The sequence below is a fragment of the Rhinatrema bivittatum genome, chromosome 4 (assembly GCF_901001135.1).
Source record: "Rhinatrema bivittatum chromosome 4, aRhiBiv1.1, whole genome shotgun sequence".
In the NCBI taxonomy this organism is placed as follows: domain Eukaryota; kingdom Metazoa; phylum Chordata; class Amphibia; order Gymnophiona; family Rhinatrematidae; genus Rhinatrema; species Rhinatrema bivittatum.
This window is the reverse complement of record NC_042618.1, coordinates 82,681,553-82,700,600: the sequence shown is the minus strand read 5'-3', so window position 1 is coordinate 82,700,600 and position 19,048 is coordinate 82,681,553. Positions and strand designations below refer to the sequence as shown.

At 50.8% G+C, this 19,048-nt stretch overlaps 2 protein-coding genes across 6 annotated transcripts in view; one reads left to right on the top strand and one right to left on the bottom strand.

Annotated features, from left to right (window-relative positions):
• Nucleotides 1-3,882: 3,882 nt before the first annotated feature.
• ERG28 (ergosterol biosynthesis 28 homolog) lies at nt 3,883-18,465 on the bottom strand. 5 transcript variants are annotated; one of them, XM_029598394.1, is made up of 5 exons: nt 17,911-18,271; nt 12,283-12,439; nt 11,639-11,729; nt 10,763-10,881; nt 3,883-4,562 (listed from the first exon to the last, which is right to left on the bottom strand). In XM_029598394.1, exons 2-5 carry the CDS (start codon nt 12,413-12,415, stop codon nt 4,474-4,476), a joined length of 432 nt encoding a protein of 143 aa, XP_029454254.1. In that variant the 5' UTR covers nt 12,416-12,439; nt 17,911-18,271; the 3' UTR covers nt 3,883-4,473. The 5 variants fall into 5 exon arrangements, with proteins under 5 accessions (XP_029454254.1, XP_029454253.1, XP_029454252.1 ...); XM_029598393.1 differs by lacking the exons at nt 3,883-4,562; nt 17,911-18,271 and adding exons at nt 4,585-4,822; nt 18,404-18,465; XM_029598392.1 differs by lacking the exon at nt 3,883-4,562 and adding an exon at nt 4,586-4,770 and having other exon boundaries at nt 17,911-18,279.
• TTLL5 (tubulin tyrosine ligase like 5) overlaps nt 18,379-19,048 on the top strand; it is a 798,469-nt gene continuing 797,799 nt past the window's right edge. The window contains 1 exon segment of the mRNA XM_029598396.1: nt 18,379-18,571. The gene's annotated coding sequence lies outside the window, so the exon portion shown is untranslated.

Sequence of the window (19,048 nt, the reverse complement as noted above, 5' to 3'; positions counted from 1 at the left end):
TCCTCATAAAACAGGGACAATCTGCCCCCGACAACTGGAACCGAGGAATGGGTCGGCATCCCTTCATTGGGAAGACTTGGCCCCAGATGCGGACTGGGTAGCCCCAGTTCTGCTAAAGCGTCAGCCACAAAAGGGCTGAGACCAGGATTGTTGGCGACCGGACGCTTGCCAAAAGGAAGAAGCTGGAGCTCTGGACGGACGAAATCTCCGATTCCCTCTGAATCAAGACCGTGAAGAAAAGGAGACCCTCGACTTGGGCCTATCCTATGGCAGTCAGTGAACCTTGTTCTCCCCCAGCGATTGAATCATATCCTCGAGGTCCTTGCCAAAAAGCAATTTACCCTTGAAAGGCAACTACCCTAGCTGAGCCTTGGAGGAAACATCCGTCGACCAGTTTCTTAACCATAGGAGCCGATGAGCCGAGACTGCCGACACCATAGATCTGGCCAAAGTCCGCAACAGATCATAGAGTGCATCCACACTATAAGCGATCGAAGCTTCCAGACACCCTGTTTGCTGTGCTTCTGCATCGGAAAGACCATCATTAGCCTGTAACTGCTGAACCCAGCGAAGACCTGCTCGTAAGGCAAAATTACTGCACATAGCTGCCTGCACGCCCAGTGCTGAGACTTCAAAAATTTTCTTGAGCAGCAGCAGCTCCAGCTTTCTATCCTGCAGGTCCTTCAGGGCTATTGCACCCATAACCGGAATTGTGGTCTTTTTGGTGACTGCGGACACTGCCGCGTGCACATTGGGCACCGGCAGTATATCAATTGCTTCCTCCGGAAGAGGATAAAGCTTATCCATAGCCTTGCTAACTTTCAATCGCAGATCCGGGGTATCCCATTCTCTATATAGCAAGTCTGTGGCAGAAAAATGAAAAGGAAAGGAAGTAGCCAAGCCCCTCAGACCCAACAACCCTGGGTCCATGGCCCCTAGCCTGGACTCCTCTGGCAGCCCATCTATGCCTAACTCTCCGAGTATGGCAGGGATAAGCGGAGCAAACTCCTCCCTCCTAAACAGACGGACCACCTTAGGGTCATCTCCTTCCACAATGTGAGAGCCTCGTGCTTGATCCTGTGGATGTTGATCAGGGTCTGTATCCACGCCCATCGGAGGCTTGCCCTGCGGGTCCTGGTCCCCTGGGTCCGTATCCTGACCCGTGGAATCAGTATCGGTCTGATGAGTTCCTGTATGCAAAGGGCGCTTAGCTTTGAAGGACCCAGAGACTCCCTTAGACTTAGACTGCTCTCGAGAAAGAGACTTAAGACCACTCGAGGAAGTTTTACCCCAGCCTGCAGCTTCCCTTCCCTCCTGGCTTTAAAAGCCTTATGGAGAAATAAAATAATCTCAGAGGAAGAGGAGTCAGAAGCCCCCTCGGGGCCATCCTTCGCTGCAGGTGAGAGAGGCTGTAAAGGTTCACTCCCTCCAGGAAATCCTGGCTGAGGAGAGAGAGGAGGCGGGAGAATCCCCTCCCCCATAGCTGCACGAGTCCCTGATCTAAAAGACTCCAAAATGGCCTCCAAAATGGAACGGATCTGCCTCAGCTGATCTCGGTGCAGCTAACACTGAAGGAGCTCGGGCAGCCTTGCCTTTAAACATTTTCGCGGCCCTGGAGGATCCCCCCGGGAAACCACGCCGAGCACAGCCCCTCCTGAGAAAGATGCATGCGGGCCGAGCCACATGTGTGGCATGCAGACGAGCGCAGCATCAGGCAGCGGGCCTGAGAAAGCTAAAATTCAATTCTGTAAAAAACAGAAAAATAATCGCCGTCGGCCCAAGCGCAGAGTCAGGGAGGGAAGAGAGAGCCACAGCGCCGGTGACACTGACAGAAAATGAAAGAAAATCAAAACTTTAAGACTTGCCCGGCCGTGGTCCACGGTCCTGATCCGGCGGGGTGGAGTGAACCGGGCTCCCTGGTGTCGCACCCAGAGCTGCTAGCTTGGAACAAGAGGGCCCTCGAACCTGTAATGCAGCTGCCTCAACAACCAGCGGGGGGTGGTCCCCTCAAGCCCTTACAAACCCCCTGGGAGGCTCAGGACAGAAACTGCTCCTTTTTTTTTTTTTTTTTTTTAAATCAAAGTAAAAAAGTTTAACAGACCGAAAACTCTCTAAAACTCACAGAACTCACTACTCTAACTCCAATGAACAATCAGGACAGACTGTAGGCCGTGCACCTCCACCATCTGCTGGAGACAGAGAAATACTGACGGACTGTAGGTGGCACCTGAGAGTATAGGGCAGAGTCGGTCAAACTTCTTTGTCTCCACCTGCTGGTGGGGAGGGAAAACCCAGGAGTCTGGACTGATCCGGGTACGTAACCCACGCTGGATACTATCAGAGTCGGAACAATGGGCTTGGTGGATCCTCAGTCTGACCCAGTACAACACTTCTTAAGTTTCCCTGGAAGATCCTGGCCGAGTGAATTAATAAAAAATTAACATGAAAAGAAAAATTTAAAATAAGAAGGGAACATCGGGAGGTGATATGAAAACAATGAGAGAGAGACCACGCCCCCTCCCACGACGTCACTGAGAGCGTCGGCGGTTGAAAAGCGCATCAACATCAAGCGCCACGCATCGCGCGACAAAGGGGTTCTCCCCTTTGTGCACCCCTTCATGCAATCCTTGGTGCCTCATTTAATATTCTTTTATTTAATGTTTGTTTTTCTCCTGTTAACTAACCCTTTCTTCCAATTGTTTACTTTTTTGGCTTGTTAACTAGTTTAGTTATAAATGTTCATTGTATCAGACAACAGAATTATATTTCCTGCTTTTTCTGTTTTATGTAAACCGGTATGATTTACATTTAATGTAAGAATGTCGGTATATAAAAATTAAAAATAAATAAATAATCAGCCCCAGCATGATGGATCTTTCAGCCTGTGTAAGCCCCCCAGGACCCTGGTTTGTGTTTTAGTCTTTCTGAGGATGGGTAATGGCTGGGAGTGGACAATGTGTGTACTCCCAGGAGTCAGTATCAAGGTGAAAATCAAAAACCTTAGCCCAACACTGCTTCACAGATTTTATTAGAAAACAGCACAGTTATTAACAACATTCACAGTTCATTACAATAAATTAACCCCAGAAGAGAAGACTGGTTCCTGAGCCAAAACTGTAATGGGACTACTCCCAGCCAAAGGGTGAGGAGAAAGGCTGGCACTAATCCCAGAAGGAGGGGAGGGAGTGAGGCTGGCACTAATCCCAGAAGGAGGGGAGGGAGTGAGGCTGGCACTAATCCCAGAAGGAGGGGAGGGAGGGAGGCTGACGCTAACCCCACAAGGAGGGGAGGGAGGGAGGCTGGCACTAATCCCAGAAGGAGGGGAGGGAGGGAGGCAATAATCCCACAAAGAGGGGAGGGAGGGAGGCTGCCACTAATCCCAAAAGGAGGGGAGGGAGTGAGGCTGGCACTAATCCCACAAAGAGGGGAGGGAGTGAGGCTGGCACTAATCCCAAAAGGAGGGGAGGGAGGGAGGCTGGCACTAATCCCACAAGGAGGGGAGGGAGGGAGGCACTAATCCCACAAAGAGGGGAGGGAGGGAGGCTGGCACTAATCCCAGAAGGAGGGGAGGGAGTGAGGCTGGCACTAATCCCAGAAGGAGGGGAGGGAGGGAGGCACTAATCCCAGAAGGAGGGGAGGGAGGGAGGCTGGCACTAATCCCAGAAGGAGGGGAGGGAGGGAGGCACTAATCCCACACAGAGGGGAGGGAGGGAGGCTGGCACTAATCCCAGAAGGAGGGGAGGGAGTGAGGCTGGCACTAATCCCACAAGGAGGGGAGGGAGGCTGACGCTAACCCCACAAGGAGGGGAGGGAGGGAGGCTGGCACTAATCCCAGAAGGAGGGGAGGGAGGGAGGCTGGCACTAATCCCAAAAGGAGGGGAGGGAGTGAGGCTGGCACTAATCCCACAAAGAGGGAAGGGAGTGAGGCTGGCACTAATCCCAAAAGGAGGGGAGGGAGGGAGGCACTAATCCCAGAAGGAGGGGAGGGAGGGAGGCTGGCACTAATCCCAGAAGGAGGGAGGCACTAATCCCACAAAGAGGGGAGGGAGGGAGGCTGGCACTAATCCCAGAAGGAGGGGAGGGAGTGAGGCTGGCACTAATCCCAGAAGGAGGGGAGGGAGTGAGGCTGGCACTAATCCCAGAAGGAGGGGAGGGAGGGAGGCTGACGCTAACCCCACAAGGAGGGGAGGGAGGGAGGCTGGCACTAATCCCAGAAGGAGGGGAGGGAGGGAGGCTGGCGCTAACCCCACAAGGAGGATGGAAAGCTGGGCACTAATCCTGCTGTGAGGGGCATTATTCCTGCCAGGGTACTGGGGGAAGAAGCACTCACTCTTCCTGCAAAGGAGGGGGGAGAGAGAAGTGAGCTTTTGGGGGGGAGGAACATTGGGAAAGAGATGTACGCCAGCCTTAGCCCAGAGTACGGGGAGCGCAGGGCTCTCCGGCTGATAAAAAAGGGGGCAGAATGGAGAGGCTTCATTTCAGCTTCTTGCTGCGTGGCACGGCCTGGTCCTGCAGCACCTCCAGGTACTGGAATCCGATCAGCATGCCCAGGATGGAGAAACCTGAGGAGCGAGGAGAGCATGAATCAGATCAGCATGCCCAGGATGGAGAAACCTGAGGAGCGAGGAGAGCATGAATCCGATCAGCATGCCCAGGATGGAGAAACCTGAGGAGCGAGGAGAGCATGAATCAGATCAGCATGCCCAGGATGGAGAAACCTGAGGAGCGAGGAGAGCATGAATCCGATCAGCATGCCCAGGATGGAGAAACCTGAGGAGCGAGGAGAGCATGAATCCGATCAGCATGCCCAGGATGGAGAAACCTGAGGAGCGAGGAGAGCGTGAGGCAGACTCAAGCCAGCAGCAGCCGCTCCTCTCACTAAACACAACGCTAAAATGGGGCAGTGTACGATGTAAGGAAGCAGGAATAAAACTGCAGCAGATATCTGATCTCCCCCGGCGGGAACAGACTGACGGGAGCTGCCGCATCCCCTCTCCCCACCCTCTCTCTCACTGACGGGAGCTGCCGCGTCCCCTCTCCCCACCCTCTCTCTCACTGACGGGAGCTGCCGCGTCCCCTCTCCCCACCCTCTCTCTCACTGACGGGAACTGCCGCGTCCCCTCTCCCCACCCTCTCTCTCACTGACGGGAGCTGCCGTATCCCCTCTCCCCACCCTCTCTCTCACTGACGGGAGCTGCCATATCCCCTCTCCCCACCCTCTCGCTCACTGACGGGAACTGCCGTATCCCCTCTCTCTCACTGACGGGAGCTGCCGTATCCCCTCTCCCCACCCTCTCTCACTGATGGGAGCTGCCGTATCCACTCTCCCTACCCTCTTACTGACGGGAGCTGCTGTATCCCCTCTCCCTCACTGACGGGAGCTGCCGTATCCCCTCTCCCTCTCTGACTGGAGCTGCTGTATCCCCTCTCCCTGAGTGCAGGGAGCTGCTGAATCCCCTCCCCCCACCCTCTCCCAGACTGCCTGGAGCTGCCGAATCCGCTCTCCCCACCCTCTCCCAGACTGCCTGGAGCTGCCGTATCCCCTCTCCCTGAGTGCAGGGAGCTGCCGAATCCCCTCCCCCCACCCTCTCCCAGACTGCCTGGAGCTGCCGAATCCGCTCTCCCCACCCTCTCCCAGACTGCCTGGAGCTGCCGAATCCGCTCTCCCCACCCTCTCCCAGACTGCCTGGAGCTGCCGTATCCCCTCTCCCCATCCTCTCTCAGACTGCCTGGAGCTGCTGTATCCCCTCTCCCCACCCTCTCCCAGACTGCCTGGAGCTGCCGTATCCCCTCTCCCCCAGACTGCCTGGAGCTGCTGTATCCATTCACCCCACCCTCTGCTGGGAGACGCCGTATCTGCTCTCCGGCTGATGGGCAGGGAATCTTTTATACTAAAAAGGTTTGTGTTGGCTTCACTGTAATGTAAGAATGAGATTCACTAACATTTTCCTAAGCTTTCTGTGTCAGGTTTTAACTTTTTCCACATCTCTGTTCTTGGTCTTATTCATAGGAAAACTGGTCCTTACTTGATAATTTTCATTCCTATAGAACCCAGATCAGTCCAGACTCCTGGGATGTACCAAAGCTTCCCTAAGTAGGGTGGGACTGGGAGAGTCCCACTCGCAGCACACTCATGTTAAAATTTCCAGCCCCTGAGGACTGGACGTTTAAGCGATAATGTCTGGCAAAGGTGTGCGATGACTTCCACATAGCCGCCCTACAGATCTCCTGAGGAGAGACTAATGGACACTCTGCCCAAGAGGCTGCCTGAGAGTGAGTAGAATGCGCCTGGAGACCTTCCAGAATTGGGCAACCCTGATAAATATATGCAGAATTAATCGCTTCTTTCAACCACCTCACAATAGTCGCTTTTGATGCCTTATGCCCTTTCTTGGGACCGCTCCACAACACAAAAAGGTGATCTAACATGCGGAAATTATTTGGGACCTCCAAGTATCTCAGCAAGGCTCGTTTGATGTCTAGGCGACGCAAATCTCTAGTGGGCGCCGCTGCTGGATCTAATTTTGAGAATGAGGGGAGTTCCACCGACTGATTAACATGAAAGGACACCACCTTGGGCAAGAAAGAAGGCACAGTCTGCAAGGAAATCCCCTTGTCCGAGATTCTCAAAAAGGGTTCCCTACAGGAAAGAGCTTGAAGTTTGGAAATTCTAAGTGCCGAACAGATCGCCACCAAAAAGACCACTTTCAAAGTGAGATCCTTTATAGTCGCATGCCACAGAGGCTCAAAGGGGGGCGCACAGAGGCTCCACAAGACCACATTAAGGATCCAAGACAGGCACGGCTATCGAACGGGAGGGCACAGGTGCTTCACACCTCGAAGAACACATACAACGTCCAGATGTGCCAAAAGTGATGCACCACAAACCTCATCTCGGAAGCAACCTCATGTCGCCACTTGAACCTTAAAGTGAATTGAAGGACAGCCCTTTTGCCAAGCCATCCGAAAGGAAGGCCAAAATATGGCGCATAGACGCTCTTCTGGGGTCCACCTTCCAGCCGGAACACCAGGAATCAAGAACGATCCACACCCTCGTGTAGGAAGAGAGGTGGAAGACTTCCTAGCCTCGCCTCATTGAGAGGACTTGGCACCACTGCCTACCTAGGAGGACTTGTCTTGGAGCCGGACCTGAGGGTCTGGGCCCTCGGAATCTTCGATTACCCTTGAAGCGGGAACAAGAAGATGGGAAACTCTTGCCTCTCAGCCTGTACTCAGGCAACTTATGGACCTTATTCTCTCCCAGAGACTTGACCATTTCCTCAAGATCCTTGCCGAAGAGTAACTTTCCCTTAAAAGGCAAAGATCCCTACTGTGCCTTGGAGGAAACATCAGTCAACCAATTTCTCAACCAGAGGAGGTGCCGGGCCAACACTGCCGACATCATAGTCCGAGAAGAGGTCCTGAGCAGGTCATATAAGGAATCAGCACTGCACACCACGACAGCCTCCAGCCATTCCGCCTGGAGGGCCTCAGGCCTTAGAAAAAGATTTGTCGCCTTGCAGCTGCTGAACCCAGCAAAGACCAGCTCAGAGCATGAAACTGCCACACATAGCAGCCCGAGCGCCAAGCACGGAATCTTCAAAGATCTTCTTGAGGTGTACCTTCAGTTTTTTTTTTTCATCCTGAAGATCCTTTAAAGTCGCTGCTTCAGTGACCGGAATGGTGGTCTTCTTGGTGACCACAAAAAAACTGTGGCATCCACCTTGGGAACCTTGAGCAGGTCAAGCGCCTCCTCGGGCAATGGATACAATCTGTCCTTCGCCCTGCTGCCCTTCAAACCAGTATCCCACTCCTGGAACAGAAGAGCACTGACCGAACTATGGAACGGGAAGGACTTTGCGGGACCCCGGAGGCCAACCATGACCAGGTCCACCACCCCCAGATTAGAATCCTGTGGCGGGATTTCAATGCCCAACTCCTCCAACACCGCTGGAATAAGTAGACTCAGCTCCTCCTTATGGAATAAACGGACCACTCTGGGTCATCACCCTCGAGGGACATACCCTGTTAAGAGGGACAGATCTGGATCCAGTGGACCGACCCCAGGCCTGGACTCCTGGGAATCTGCTCCCTGGGCCCCTTCGGTATCAGAGGTGGTCGAGGAATCATCTGTGGCAGCCATGGGCAATGCAACCCTCAGGAGCCACTGGACCCTAGAGACCCTGCGGCCCCGGAGGTTCTGGACTTTTGGCAGACCGCCCCAGGGCCTCCATGGATGCACCCTGATGTGCAGCCTTCCTGGCCTTAAAGGTCTTATGGAGCAGGAGCACAAACTAAGAAGAAAATGAAGATGAATCCGAAGGATCCCCGGGTGTCCTCTCGCTGCTGGAGGGCCCTCAGCCTGCTGACAACCTCCCCCGTAGGCCTGGGGCTCCAGAGTCAATGGGGGAGGGAGATCCAAACTCCCCTCCATGGCCCATGCTGCCGACCGAAATGAAGACAATATGGCCATTGTTCCTGCGCTTAGCGGGAATGGGTCCTCCACGGCCAGCAGTGCTGAAGGACGCCTCCCCAAGACACGGGAGGCACTGCCCGTGTCGCCCACGGCGCTCCCCAACAGCCCCTCCCCCGGGAGGCATGGAGAACAAAGGCCGGTGCAGGAAAGACGGGACCCGCGTGTCCCCGCAAGAAGAACAGGCTGCCCCACGCGGCATCCACAAGTGAGACCAGGACCCCCAACCCCTGCTCAAGCGCTGCAAGAGAGAGAGGCAGAGTGAAGCAGGGGAGGGAAGAAAAGAAAGGCTCCGACGTTGGCTAACAGAAGACGGGACCGAAGAAAGGCGAAAACGCACTGCCCCCGAAGGAAAGAAACAAACCTCTCACTGTAGATGCTGTATTTTTTTCATTTTTCCAAACATTAACAAACAAAAGGAAAAAGGAGCACTTTCCTTAAAAAAGCAGCAGCAGGCTCCTGAAGAGGCGACAGGCTGTGAATATCCCACAGGGCGAGTGATCCGGGACCCCCGGGTATCAGCCCTGTCCGGCCAGGGATCCAAGCAATACAGGGTCCCCGACCCCCTGCTCTCAAGCCTCACACATCAGAAGGGATGACCCCACCAGGGTCTAACAACCTTCTGGGAGCTGCAGACAGAAGCCCATGTGCCCTTTCAGAGTTTCTTTTACTTTTTTTGTTAGTCAGACTGCAGGCTTTACACCTCCGCCATCTGCTGGAGTCAGAAAAATACTGAGGGACTGCAGGTGGCACACTGGGTTATGTACAGTGTCAGTGAGACTCTCTCTGTCTCCATCTGCTGGTAGGGAGGCAAAACCCAGGAGTCTGGCCTGATCTGGGTATATACAGGGAACTGCCAGAGACAGAGAAATACTGAGGGACTGCAGGTGGCACCTTGGGTTATGTACAGTGTCAGTGAGACTCTCTCTGTCTCCATCTGCTGGCAGGGAGGGAAAACCCAGGAGTCTGGCCTGATCTGGGTATGTACAGGGAACTGCTGGAGACAGAGAAATACTGAGGGACTGCAGGTGGCACACTGGGATATGTAGTGTCAGTGAGACTCTCTCTGTCTCCATCTGCTGGCAGGGAGGTAAAACCCAGGAGTCTGGCCTGATCTGGGTATATATAGGGAACTGCTGGAGACAGAGAAATACTGAGGGAATGCAGGTGGCACCTCGGGTTATGGGCAGTGTCAGTGAGACTCTCTCTGTCTCCATCTGCTGGCAGGGAGGGAAAACCCAGGAGTCTGGCCTGATCTGGGTATATATAGGGAACTGCTGGAGACAGAGAAATACTGAGGGAATGCAGGTGGCACACTGGGATATGTACAGTGTCAGTGAGACTCTCTCTGTCTCCATCTGCTGGCAGGGAGGCAAAACTCAAGAATCTGGATACGTACAGGGAACTTTAGTTTTTTCTTCCTTTTGCCCTTGGATGGTTTGCTATCATCTCTTCCTGTCCTGCCGTCTTCTAGCTTTGCTCTCTCTTGTTCCTCCTCCATTTTCCTCTTTGAGCACTTTCCCTCTGTCCACAAGCTCAGCTTTCTCCCAGCCCCCCCCCCCCCCTTTCCTTCCCTTAGCCCTCTTGTTGCCCTTCCTTTGATACCGATCATCTTTTCTTCCTTCTCGAAGTTCATCATCTGATAAGAGTCTGGGGATGTGTCCCCCTCTGTCACCCTTGGATCCATCTCTCAGGTCTACCTCTTTCCCCCAGCTGGCTAAGTCTCTTGCCCAGCTACCTCTCCATGAGCCACCCCTATTCCAGTTCTCCCTTATTCTCCACTCTCTTTCTCCTTCCTTTCCTTCCAGTCCGACCTCCCTGCCCTTGGTGGTCAGTGCATGTTGCTAGAAGCAGGAGCTCAGAGGCAGAGCATGCACTCAGGATGCCCTGCAGGTTACAGTTCTCAGTGCTGAGCTGACTGGAAGGCAGAGCAGGGCAGCAAAGGAGCGAAAACTGGGCCTGGGAGTGGAGCAGGGGTGTGAGGCCAGGAGGGACGTCTGGAAGTGGCAGTGAGAGCACAGCAGTAACAGCATTGGCACTGCAAGAAAAGTAATAGGTTAGGCTGCATTAGCCCAGCTGGTGTTAGGTGAGGGAGCTTTCAGCTCATCAGAATTAATACAAGTCCTGGGGTGAGAGCAGAAGCTGTGACTTCTCATATTAACAGCCTGGGCGTCACAGGTGATCCTTCTGAGGGGATGAAGAGCAGCTCCCTCAGGACTGTCACAGCAAACAGAGAGAGGCAGGTGAGATTTCTCCCTAAAACCCACAGCCCAGCTCCCTTGCACTTACTCGCCACCATGAGAGGGGCCATGACACCGATGGTGAGGGCTGCGGTCCTGTACACAAACACCTCGGAGAGGAAGTGAGCCAAGGCCAGGAAGAAGCTCCAGAGGGTGACGTGGTACAACCTGCAGGGAGAGAGAACATGGCCGGCTTGCTTACATTTACTTTTAATAGGACAGACCCCAAACATTTCTAGGCACCTTGGTCATGCTTATGGGCCACAAAGCAGCATCCAAAGAACGCAGATGTTTTCCAAGAATGCTGCAGTGTAACTCAACCAACTTGAGAGATGCAGCTTTTCAATGTTGTGCGCACCCCACAAAACCGTGCGGGATAGAGAACGCCCGAACTCAAACACACTGCGCTCTTTTAATGCTGCTTCATTATACGTGACGTTTGATTTCATAGCTCCCGGGTTTCCGCCAAACACGCTGCGGCTACTGTGCTACTTTTGTTTTCTTACAAACAAAAGCAGTGCTGTACTGTTACCTTCTTAAAAGATGGTTTTCTGACAAACGTCCTGCACGGACGTTGGGCGGAGTTAATCAGTGGAAGCCATGACAATTTTGCTATTATACCTTGAGGGATTGCTATTACTTCATAGCCAGCTATTTGGAGAAGCTGGAATTAACATTTTAATTTTGTGTTTTATGTTTGTCCGTCTTCTTGGCGTCTTTTGGGCCCTGTTCGATGTTTAGATGGTTTAAGATTTATATTTGGCCTAAGAATTGTGTAATAACTTTGATAATTGCTTTTCACTTATTAAAATATATTTTCCATAATGTTAATAGAAGTTAGTGTTTTTGGAGATCTATGTAAGTGACACAAGCACTGCCATCCTGAGTGGGGTAGCTGGAGGACGAGGATCCTGGGCACCCTTACGTCTTGTTTTGGATGTCGATGGCACAGGCGCAGCGAATCACAGAGGACAAGAGGGTCCAGATGCCAAACGTTCGGGCTTGCAGCCCATTCACTGTAAGGAAAGAAGGCACCAACCCAAGAGTTACTCTCTCGCTCTGCAGCCCAGGAATAGGACAGGAGTTCATTTTTATTTGGGGATGGCAGGGCCACTATTGAGGGATTCCCACCCTCGAGTGCAGTCAATGCAGCAAGCATCCACAGCTGGGGGCCACGAACCCTGCAAGCATCCACAGCTGGGGGCCATGAACCCTACAAGCATCCTCAGCTGGGGGCCACGAACCCTGCAATCATGCACCCTGAATCCCACCACTAGATATCACCATTGCCCAATGACCAGGACTCCCTCTTCCCTCCTGGCCAACCTGGGTATCAAACCCACCGAGCTAACAAGGCTGGCACCAGGAGAGACTTTTTAATTGTGATCTGAAATTACATTGTGATGACCCAATAAAAAAAAAGGAAAAAAAGCATGCATCTATCGTCTTTCTCCAAAAATCAGAAGCACAAGCCTCTTCCAGGACAGGGGGAGATAGCAAGCTCGGTGCGCTGCATCCACCCGTCAGGTGTGATCTGTAAGCAGGCACAGCATGCAGGCGGAGCCTTACCCAGCTCTGGTTTGCTCGTGTACAGTTTTTCAGACAGGAAACCGTAGTCCCTGAAGCTTTGCACTGTGTTCCCTATAGCAATGACAGAGACCATGACGAGCCAGCTGCGTAGGATATTCAGAAATCGGCTCATGTTGCACCTCAAAGCAAAGTCAGACTGCAAGAAGACAAAAGTACATGTGTAAAGGAGACAGCAGAATCACAGCACCTCAGCTCTTCATGCGCAGAATGAAACCCCCTCATCCCAGCCCTCCAACAGCTAACTTTTATAGATTCCATGCCTCGTGCTCTCTGTGTTTTACGGAGTCGCCACTGGTATTTTGGGTCCCGTGCTCTCTTCCCTGTCTATCTAGCTGCTTGGAGATCACAAAAAGCAGGCACAACACCTGTACCAAACCAGCACTAACATCTGGAACTCAAATAACTACAACCCAGCATATAAAAAGACATAAGAACATAAGAAATGCCATACTGGGTCAGACTAAGGGTCCATCAAGCCCAGCATCCTGTTCCCAACAGTGGCCAATCCGGATCACAAGTACCTGGCAGGATCCCATACAGTAGATAGATCCCATGCTGCCAATGCCCAGGGTGAAGTAGCGGCTTTCCCCAAGCCTATCTAGATAATAACAGTTTATGGATTCAAACCTTTAATCCTAGCTATGTTAATTGCCTTTACCTTTGCCAGAGCTTAACTGTGTGTTGAGTGAAAAATAATTTTCCCTGATTTGTTTTAAATGTGCTACTTACTAACTTCATTGAGTGCCTTTCAGTTTTTGTATTTTTGAAAGAGTAAATAACAGATTCAAATTTATCCATTCTATCCACTCATGATTTTAAACACCTCTATCATATCCCCCCTCAGCAGTCTCTTCTCCAAGCGGAAGAGTCCTAACCTCTTTAGCCTTTCCTCTTAGGGGAATCGTTCCATCCCCTTTATCATCTTAGTTGCCATTCTCTGGGGCCGAGCGCACTGTATAACCCACTTGCAGACGTGGGTTAAATAGGAGCTAATCCACCCCCTAATGTAATAGGGGGATTAGTACCAATTTAACGCGCGTCCGACACGGAGTGAATGAGTTAGCGCTCATCACATGCAAATGCATGAGAAGGAGCCTATTACTCATTCTCATTCACTCCAAATGCAAAAAGATAAAAGTGCGTCTCATAGAAACATAGAAATGACAGCAGAAGACCAATAGGGCCCATCCAGTCTGCCCAGCAAGCTTTCACACTTCTTATTTTTCTCATACTTATCTGTTACTCCGACCGCTGAGTTCAGGGCCTTTATTGGTAACTTTTTGATTCTAATTTCCTTCCACCCCTGCCATTACATAGAAACATAGAAATGATGGCAGAAGAAGACCAATCGGCCCATCCAGTCTGCCCAGCAAGCTTCACACTTTTTTTTTCTCATACTTATCGGTTTCTCTTGGCTCTTAGTAACCTTTGGTTCTATTTCCCTTTCACCCCCACCATTAATGCAGAGAGCAGTGTTGGAGCTGCATCCAAGTGAAGTATAAGGCTTAATGTGTGGCCTGTCTGCCAGTAATGAAAACGGCTGCCGAGTTTACCGGCTTCGGTCTTCATAACTCGATAGCCGCAACCCACTAGTTTACATATTGCATGGCACCCCCCATGCGTGCATTAAGAAAGCGGGCGCTGAAAAGTCAGCGCCCACTTTCTGCGAAGATTATTGCATCGGCCCCTCTGTACTTTATCTAATTCTGCTGTATCTTCCCTGAGATGCTGTGACCAGAATTGTACACAATATTCAAGGTGGGGTCTCAACATGGAGCGATACAGAGGCATTATGACATTTTCCGTTCTATTAACCATTCCCTTCCTAATTATTCCTAATATTCTGTTTGCTTTTCTTGACCACCACTGCACACTGAGCCAAGGCTTTCAATGTGTTATCCACGATGATGCCCAGACCCTATTCTTGGGTGGTGACTTCTAAAATGGAATCGAACATCGTGTAACTACAGCATGGGTTACCTTTTCCCATTTGCATCACTTTGCATGTTCCACATTAAATCTAATCTGCCACTTCGATGCCCAGTTTGTCAGTCTCACAAGGTCCTCTCACAATTTTTCACAATCCACTTGTGATTTTACAACGGAGTAATTTTGTATCATTTGCAAATTTGATCACCTCACTCGTCAGTCCCTTTTCAAGATCTTTTAGAAATCTTGTAAAAAGCACCTCTCCCGGCCCAGATCCCTGAGGCTCTCCACTGAGAAAACTCTATATTCTAATGAGTTTGCAATCCACAACAAGACATCGCCTCCTATCCTGTGACTTTTTATTTTTTCAGGAGTCTCATTAGGGACTTTGTCAAACACCTTCTGAAAATCCAAATACACTACATCTACCGGTTCACCTTCATCCACATTTATTCATCCCTTCAAAAAAAATGTAGATTTGTGAGGAAAGATTTCCCTTGGGTAAATCCATGTTGGCTGTGTCCCATTAAACCAGGTCTTTCTATATGCTCTGTGATTTCATTCTTTTAAACAGTTTCTATGACTTTTTCCACCGCTGATGTGAGGTTCACCGGTCTATAGTTTCTTGGATCACCCCTGGAGTCCTTTCTAAAGATTGGAGAGTGGCCAATGTGATTCCAATCTTCAAGTACAATAGACAATTTAATGATAATTTAAAAATTACTAGCAATAGAGCTGCAATTTCCTTTTTTTTTAAATTTCTTTTAAAACTCTGGGATATAACCCAACTGGTCCAGGCAATTTGCTACTATTTAGTTTTTCAATCTGCTTTATTACATCTTCCAGCTTAACCATTTGTTTCAGTTCTTCTGACTCATCACCATTAAATACTGTTTCTAGCCCAGTATTTCTCAACATCCTCTTCAGTAAACACTGAAGCAAAGAATGCATTTAATCTTTCCGCGATGCCTTGTCTGACTTAGGTGCCCCTCTAATGATTCACCTCACTCCCTCACAGGCTTCCTGCTGAGGATATATTTAAATAAGATTTTGTTATGAGTTTTTGCCTCTACAGCCAGCTTCTTTTTAAATTCTCTTTTAGCTTGCCTTATCAATGTTTGGTATCAAACTTGCCAATGCTTATGATTTTCCTATTTTTTTAATTGGATCTTTGTTCCAATTTGAAAGAAGTTCTTTTGGCTAAAATATCCTCTTCACCTTTTAATCAAGCTGGCAGTCATTTGGCCTTCCTTCCACCTTTTCTAATGCATGGAATACATCAAATCTGGGTTTTCAAGATGGCACTTTTAAACAATGACTCACTATACAACAGCGTGAAAACAAGGGAAACTTCAAAGTATACTAAAGAGACACTTTCCCACACCGTGAATTAATCTGTTTATGCCATTATAATAGACATGATTGGTGTCTATTATGATGGCATAAACAGACGGGATGAATTCACTATAATAAGATAAGTTCAAATGCACTAAAAAACTTTATAAAAATCACAATATGCCACCAGATAATCTATAGTACAAGGAAGGTCGAAGCACTGGTAGTGTCTGTTATGATGGCATAAACAGATTAATGCACGGTGTGGCAAAGTTTGTCTTTATACAGGGTGGCCCATGGAAAAGTAGCTTGTCTGCATGGCACTGGTATTGGAGGCGGGTTACTTTTCCATGGGCCACCCTGTATACTTTTAAACAATGTCCACGACTGATATAAACTCTTTACCTTTATAGCTGCACCTTTTACTTTTTTTTCTATTTTCCAAATTTTATCAAGGTCTTCCTTTTGAAAGTTAAGGTAAATGTCCTCCCTCCAGTCATTAACTCAAGTTTGATCGCATTACAATTCCTGTTGCCTTTTGCACCAAACCCTCTGTTCCACTACAAATTACTGTAGGTCTAAAATGGGTCACCCCCTCATCAGGTCCCATGCCAGCTGCTCCATGAAGTAGTAATTTATTTCATCTAGAAATATTGCCTTCCTAGCATAACCTTGTGCAACATTACCTAATCAATATTAGGAGAACTGAAATCTCCCATTGTTACTGTGCTGCCAAATTTGTTACTTTCCCTAATTTCTGTTAGCCAAAATGAACAGATGAAATGCTATGTGGACAGTAGAATAACCCCCACCACTACATGCTTCCCCATCACACATGGATTTTCCATCCCTAAAGATTGTACTGTATATTTAGTCTCTTGCAGGATCTTTATCCTATGGCAGAGAGTATCCAATAGGGATGTGAATCGTTTTAGGACGATTAAAATTATCGTCCGATAATTTTAATATCGTCTTAAACCGTTATGGAACACAATACAATACAGATTCTAACGATTTATCGTTATAAATCGTTAGAATCGTGAGCCGGCACACTAAAACCCCCTAAAACCCACCCCCGACCCTTTAAATTAAATCCCCCACCCTCCCGAACCCCCCCCAAATAACTTAAATAACCTGCGGGTCCAGCGGCGGTCCGGAACGGCAGCGGTCCGGAACGGGCTCCTGCTCCTGCATCTTGTCGTCTTCGGCCGGCGCCATTTTCCAAAATGGCGCCGAAAAATGGCGGCGGCCATAGACGAAAAAGATTGGACGGCAGGAGGTCCTTCCGGACCCCCGCTGGACTTTTGGCAAGTCTCGTGGGGGTCAGGAGGCCCCCCACAAGCTGGCCAAAAGTTCCTGGAGGTCCAGCGGGGGTCAGGGAGCGATTTCCCGCCGCGAATCGTTTTCGTACGGAAAATGGCGCCGGCAGGAGATCGACTGCAGGAGGTCGTTCAGCGAGGCGCCGGAACCCTCGCTGAACGACCTCCTGCAGTCGATCTCCTGCCGGCGCCATTTTCCGTACGGAAAATGGCGCCGGCCATACGCATATGGCCGGCGCCATTTTCCGTACGAAAACGATTCGCGGCGGGAAATCGCTCCCTGACCCCCGCTGGTCCTCCAGGAACTTTTGGCCAGCTTGTGGGGGGCCTCCTGACCCCCACGAGACTTGCCAAAAGTCCAGCGGGGGTCCGGAAGGACCTCCTGCCGTCCAATCTTTTTCGTCTATGGCTGCCGCCATTTTTCGGCGCCATTTTGGCCGAAGACGACAAGATGCAGGAGCAGGAGCCCGTTCCGGACCGCTGCCGTTCCGGACCGCCGCTGGACCCGCAGGTTATTTAAGTTATTTGGGGGTGGGGGATTTAATTTAAAGGGTCGGGGGTGGGTTTTAGGGGGTTTTAATGTGCCGGTTTTTCGATTTTTCGACGATTTTCACGATTTTTCACGATATTTTACCCCCCCAAACGGCAACAATACGATTCCCTCCCCCTCCCAGCCGAAATCGATCGTTAAGACGATCGAGGACACGATTCACATCCCTAGTATCCAATAGGTTGCGATTTCTATACTGAGATGATCTTTATCCTATGGCATCCCAAACATAAAGTGCCACCCTTCCACCAAGTTGATCCACTCTATCATGCACTCTCTCATTCTGGTATAGCACTGTTCCATTGGTTATGGTTGCAATGCAAACATGCAATGGGCCCTAGAACACCAATACACCTCCTATTGGAAGGAGCAAACTGGAAAACGGAAGAAGCTGGAATGCTAGAAACCCCTACACAAAAACTACACGCTAGCAGAAAGCTCAGTCACAAAGGCAAAAAGCAAGCGGACCCTCACCAAATACAGGATAAGTGATCACAGAGAAGACATAGAAAGCTGCAGCCAAAAACGAAAGTGGACCCCCCCCCCCAAAACTAGGCTGTGCACGCGCTGCAACACTGGATGGATAGAAAGAAACGCACTCCCTCCTGTGCGGTGCAAAACTCAAAGAGCTCGGAGCTGCTCAGATCCCAAAGCTGAGAGGGAAAATCCACGCGAAACCTCAGGATAAGCCCAGGGAACGAGGAGACGCGGCAGCAGAAGCCGGGAGCGTCCTGTAACCTGCCCCTTATTAGCGCGGGGTGACGTTCCCCCCTCTTTCCCCGTTAGGCATTCCGTGCACGGACGAGCCACGCCCCGGGACCCCGCAGCAGGCCCCGCCTCGCCTGATCAGGCCCAATGTATGGCAGCCAATGTCAGGGAGCGAAGGTAGAGCTCCGCCCACTCGTGCGCTCCGGACCCCGCCCCTTCGGAGCTCTCCGGCCGCCATCATGGGAGAGGCGACGCTCACCCGACATCTTCTGCGCCGCCTTCCAGGAGAGGCGAGAGCGCAGCGCGGGCGGATGTGACGTAGGGAAGCGGAAGTGCCGTTGGGCGGGCTGCGCCTGCGCCGTCCGACGGTTGGTTGTTGTAGTAACGGAGGAAGCCGCGAGGAGCCGGGTGCCGAGCTGAGGTGCAGGTGAGGCTCCTGCGCCCCCGGGTGCGTTACGGGCAGGCGCACCCAGCGTCAGAAGGGGGAGAAAGCCTCCAGTAAACGAGCCCCGGAGTCTGAAGCTGCCCGGCTGCGTCTCAGTCTCCGGGTGACTCCCATCCCAGCGGCTTTCCCAGTCGGCGTCACTTGCGTTTATTCTGCGGGCAGCGGCGACTCCTACTTCCCCTTTTACGCGCTGAGAGTAGCCGAAGGGAACTAAAAATCCTTATTTGCGCAGACGCTATTTTAGGGGTCCTGGGGTAGTAGTTCTGGCTCTCAAAAGGAAATGTCCCAGATGTTCTGGGAATGGCCTAAAAGTTATTAGCTAATGAGTGTTGATTTAATTCTGTTTGTTTAGAATTGACATCATGGCTACTATCGCTCTAATTTCAGTCCCTAATATGCACCTTTTTATTGTAAACCACTGCTAATACATAATATATAGTCTGCCTGACAAACTTTTGA

Excerpts from the sequence above, each read along its gene's own strand:
- ERG28 (XM_029598393.1), bottom strand. The coding sequence starts at position 12,415 with ATGAGCCGATTTCTGAATATCCTACGCAGCTGGCTCGTCATGGTCTCT. Across the intron at positions 10,882-11,638 it reads ATCGACATCCAAAACAAGAC|GTTGTACCACGTCACCCTCT; the intron begins GTAAGGGTGCCC and ends CTCTCCCTGCAG. Across the intron at positions 4,823-10,762 it reads GGCCCCTCTCATGGTGGCGA|GTTTCTCCATCCTGGGCATG; the intron begins GTAAGTGCAAGG and ends CTCGCTCCTCAG.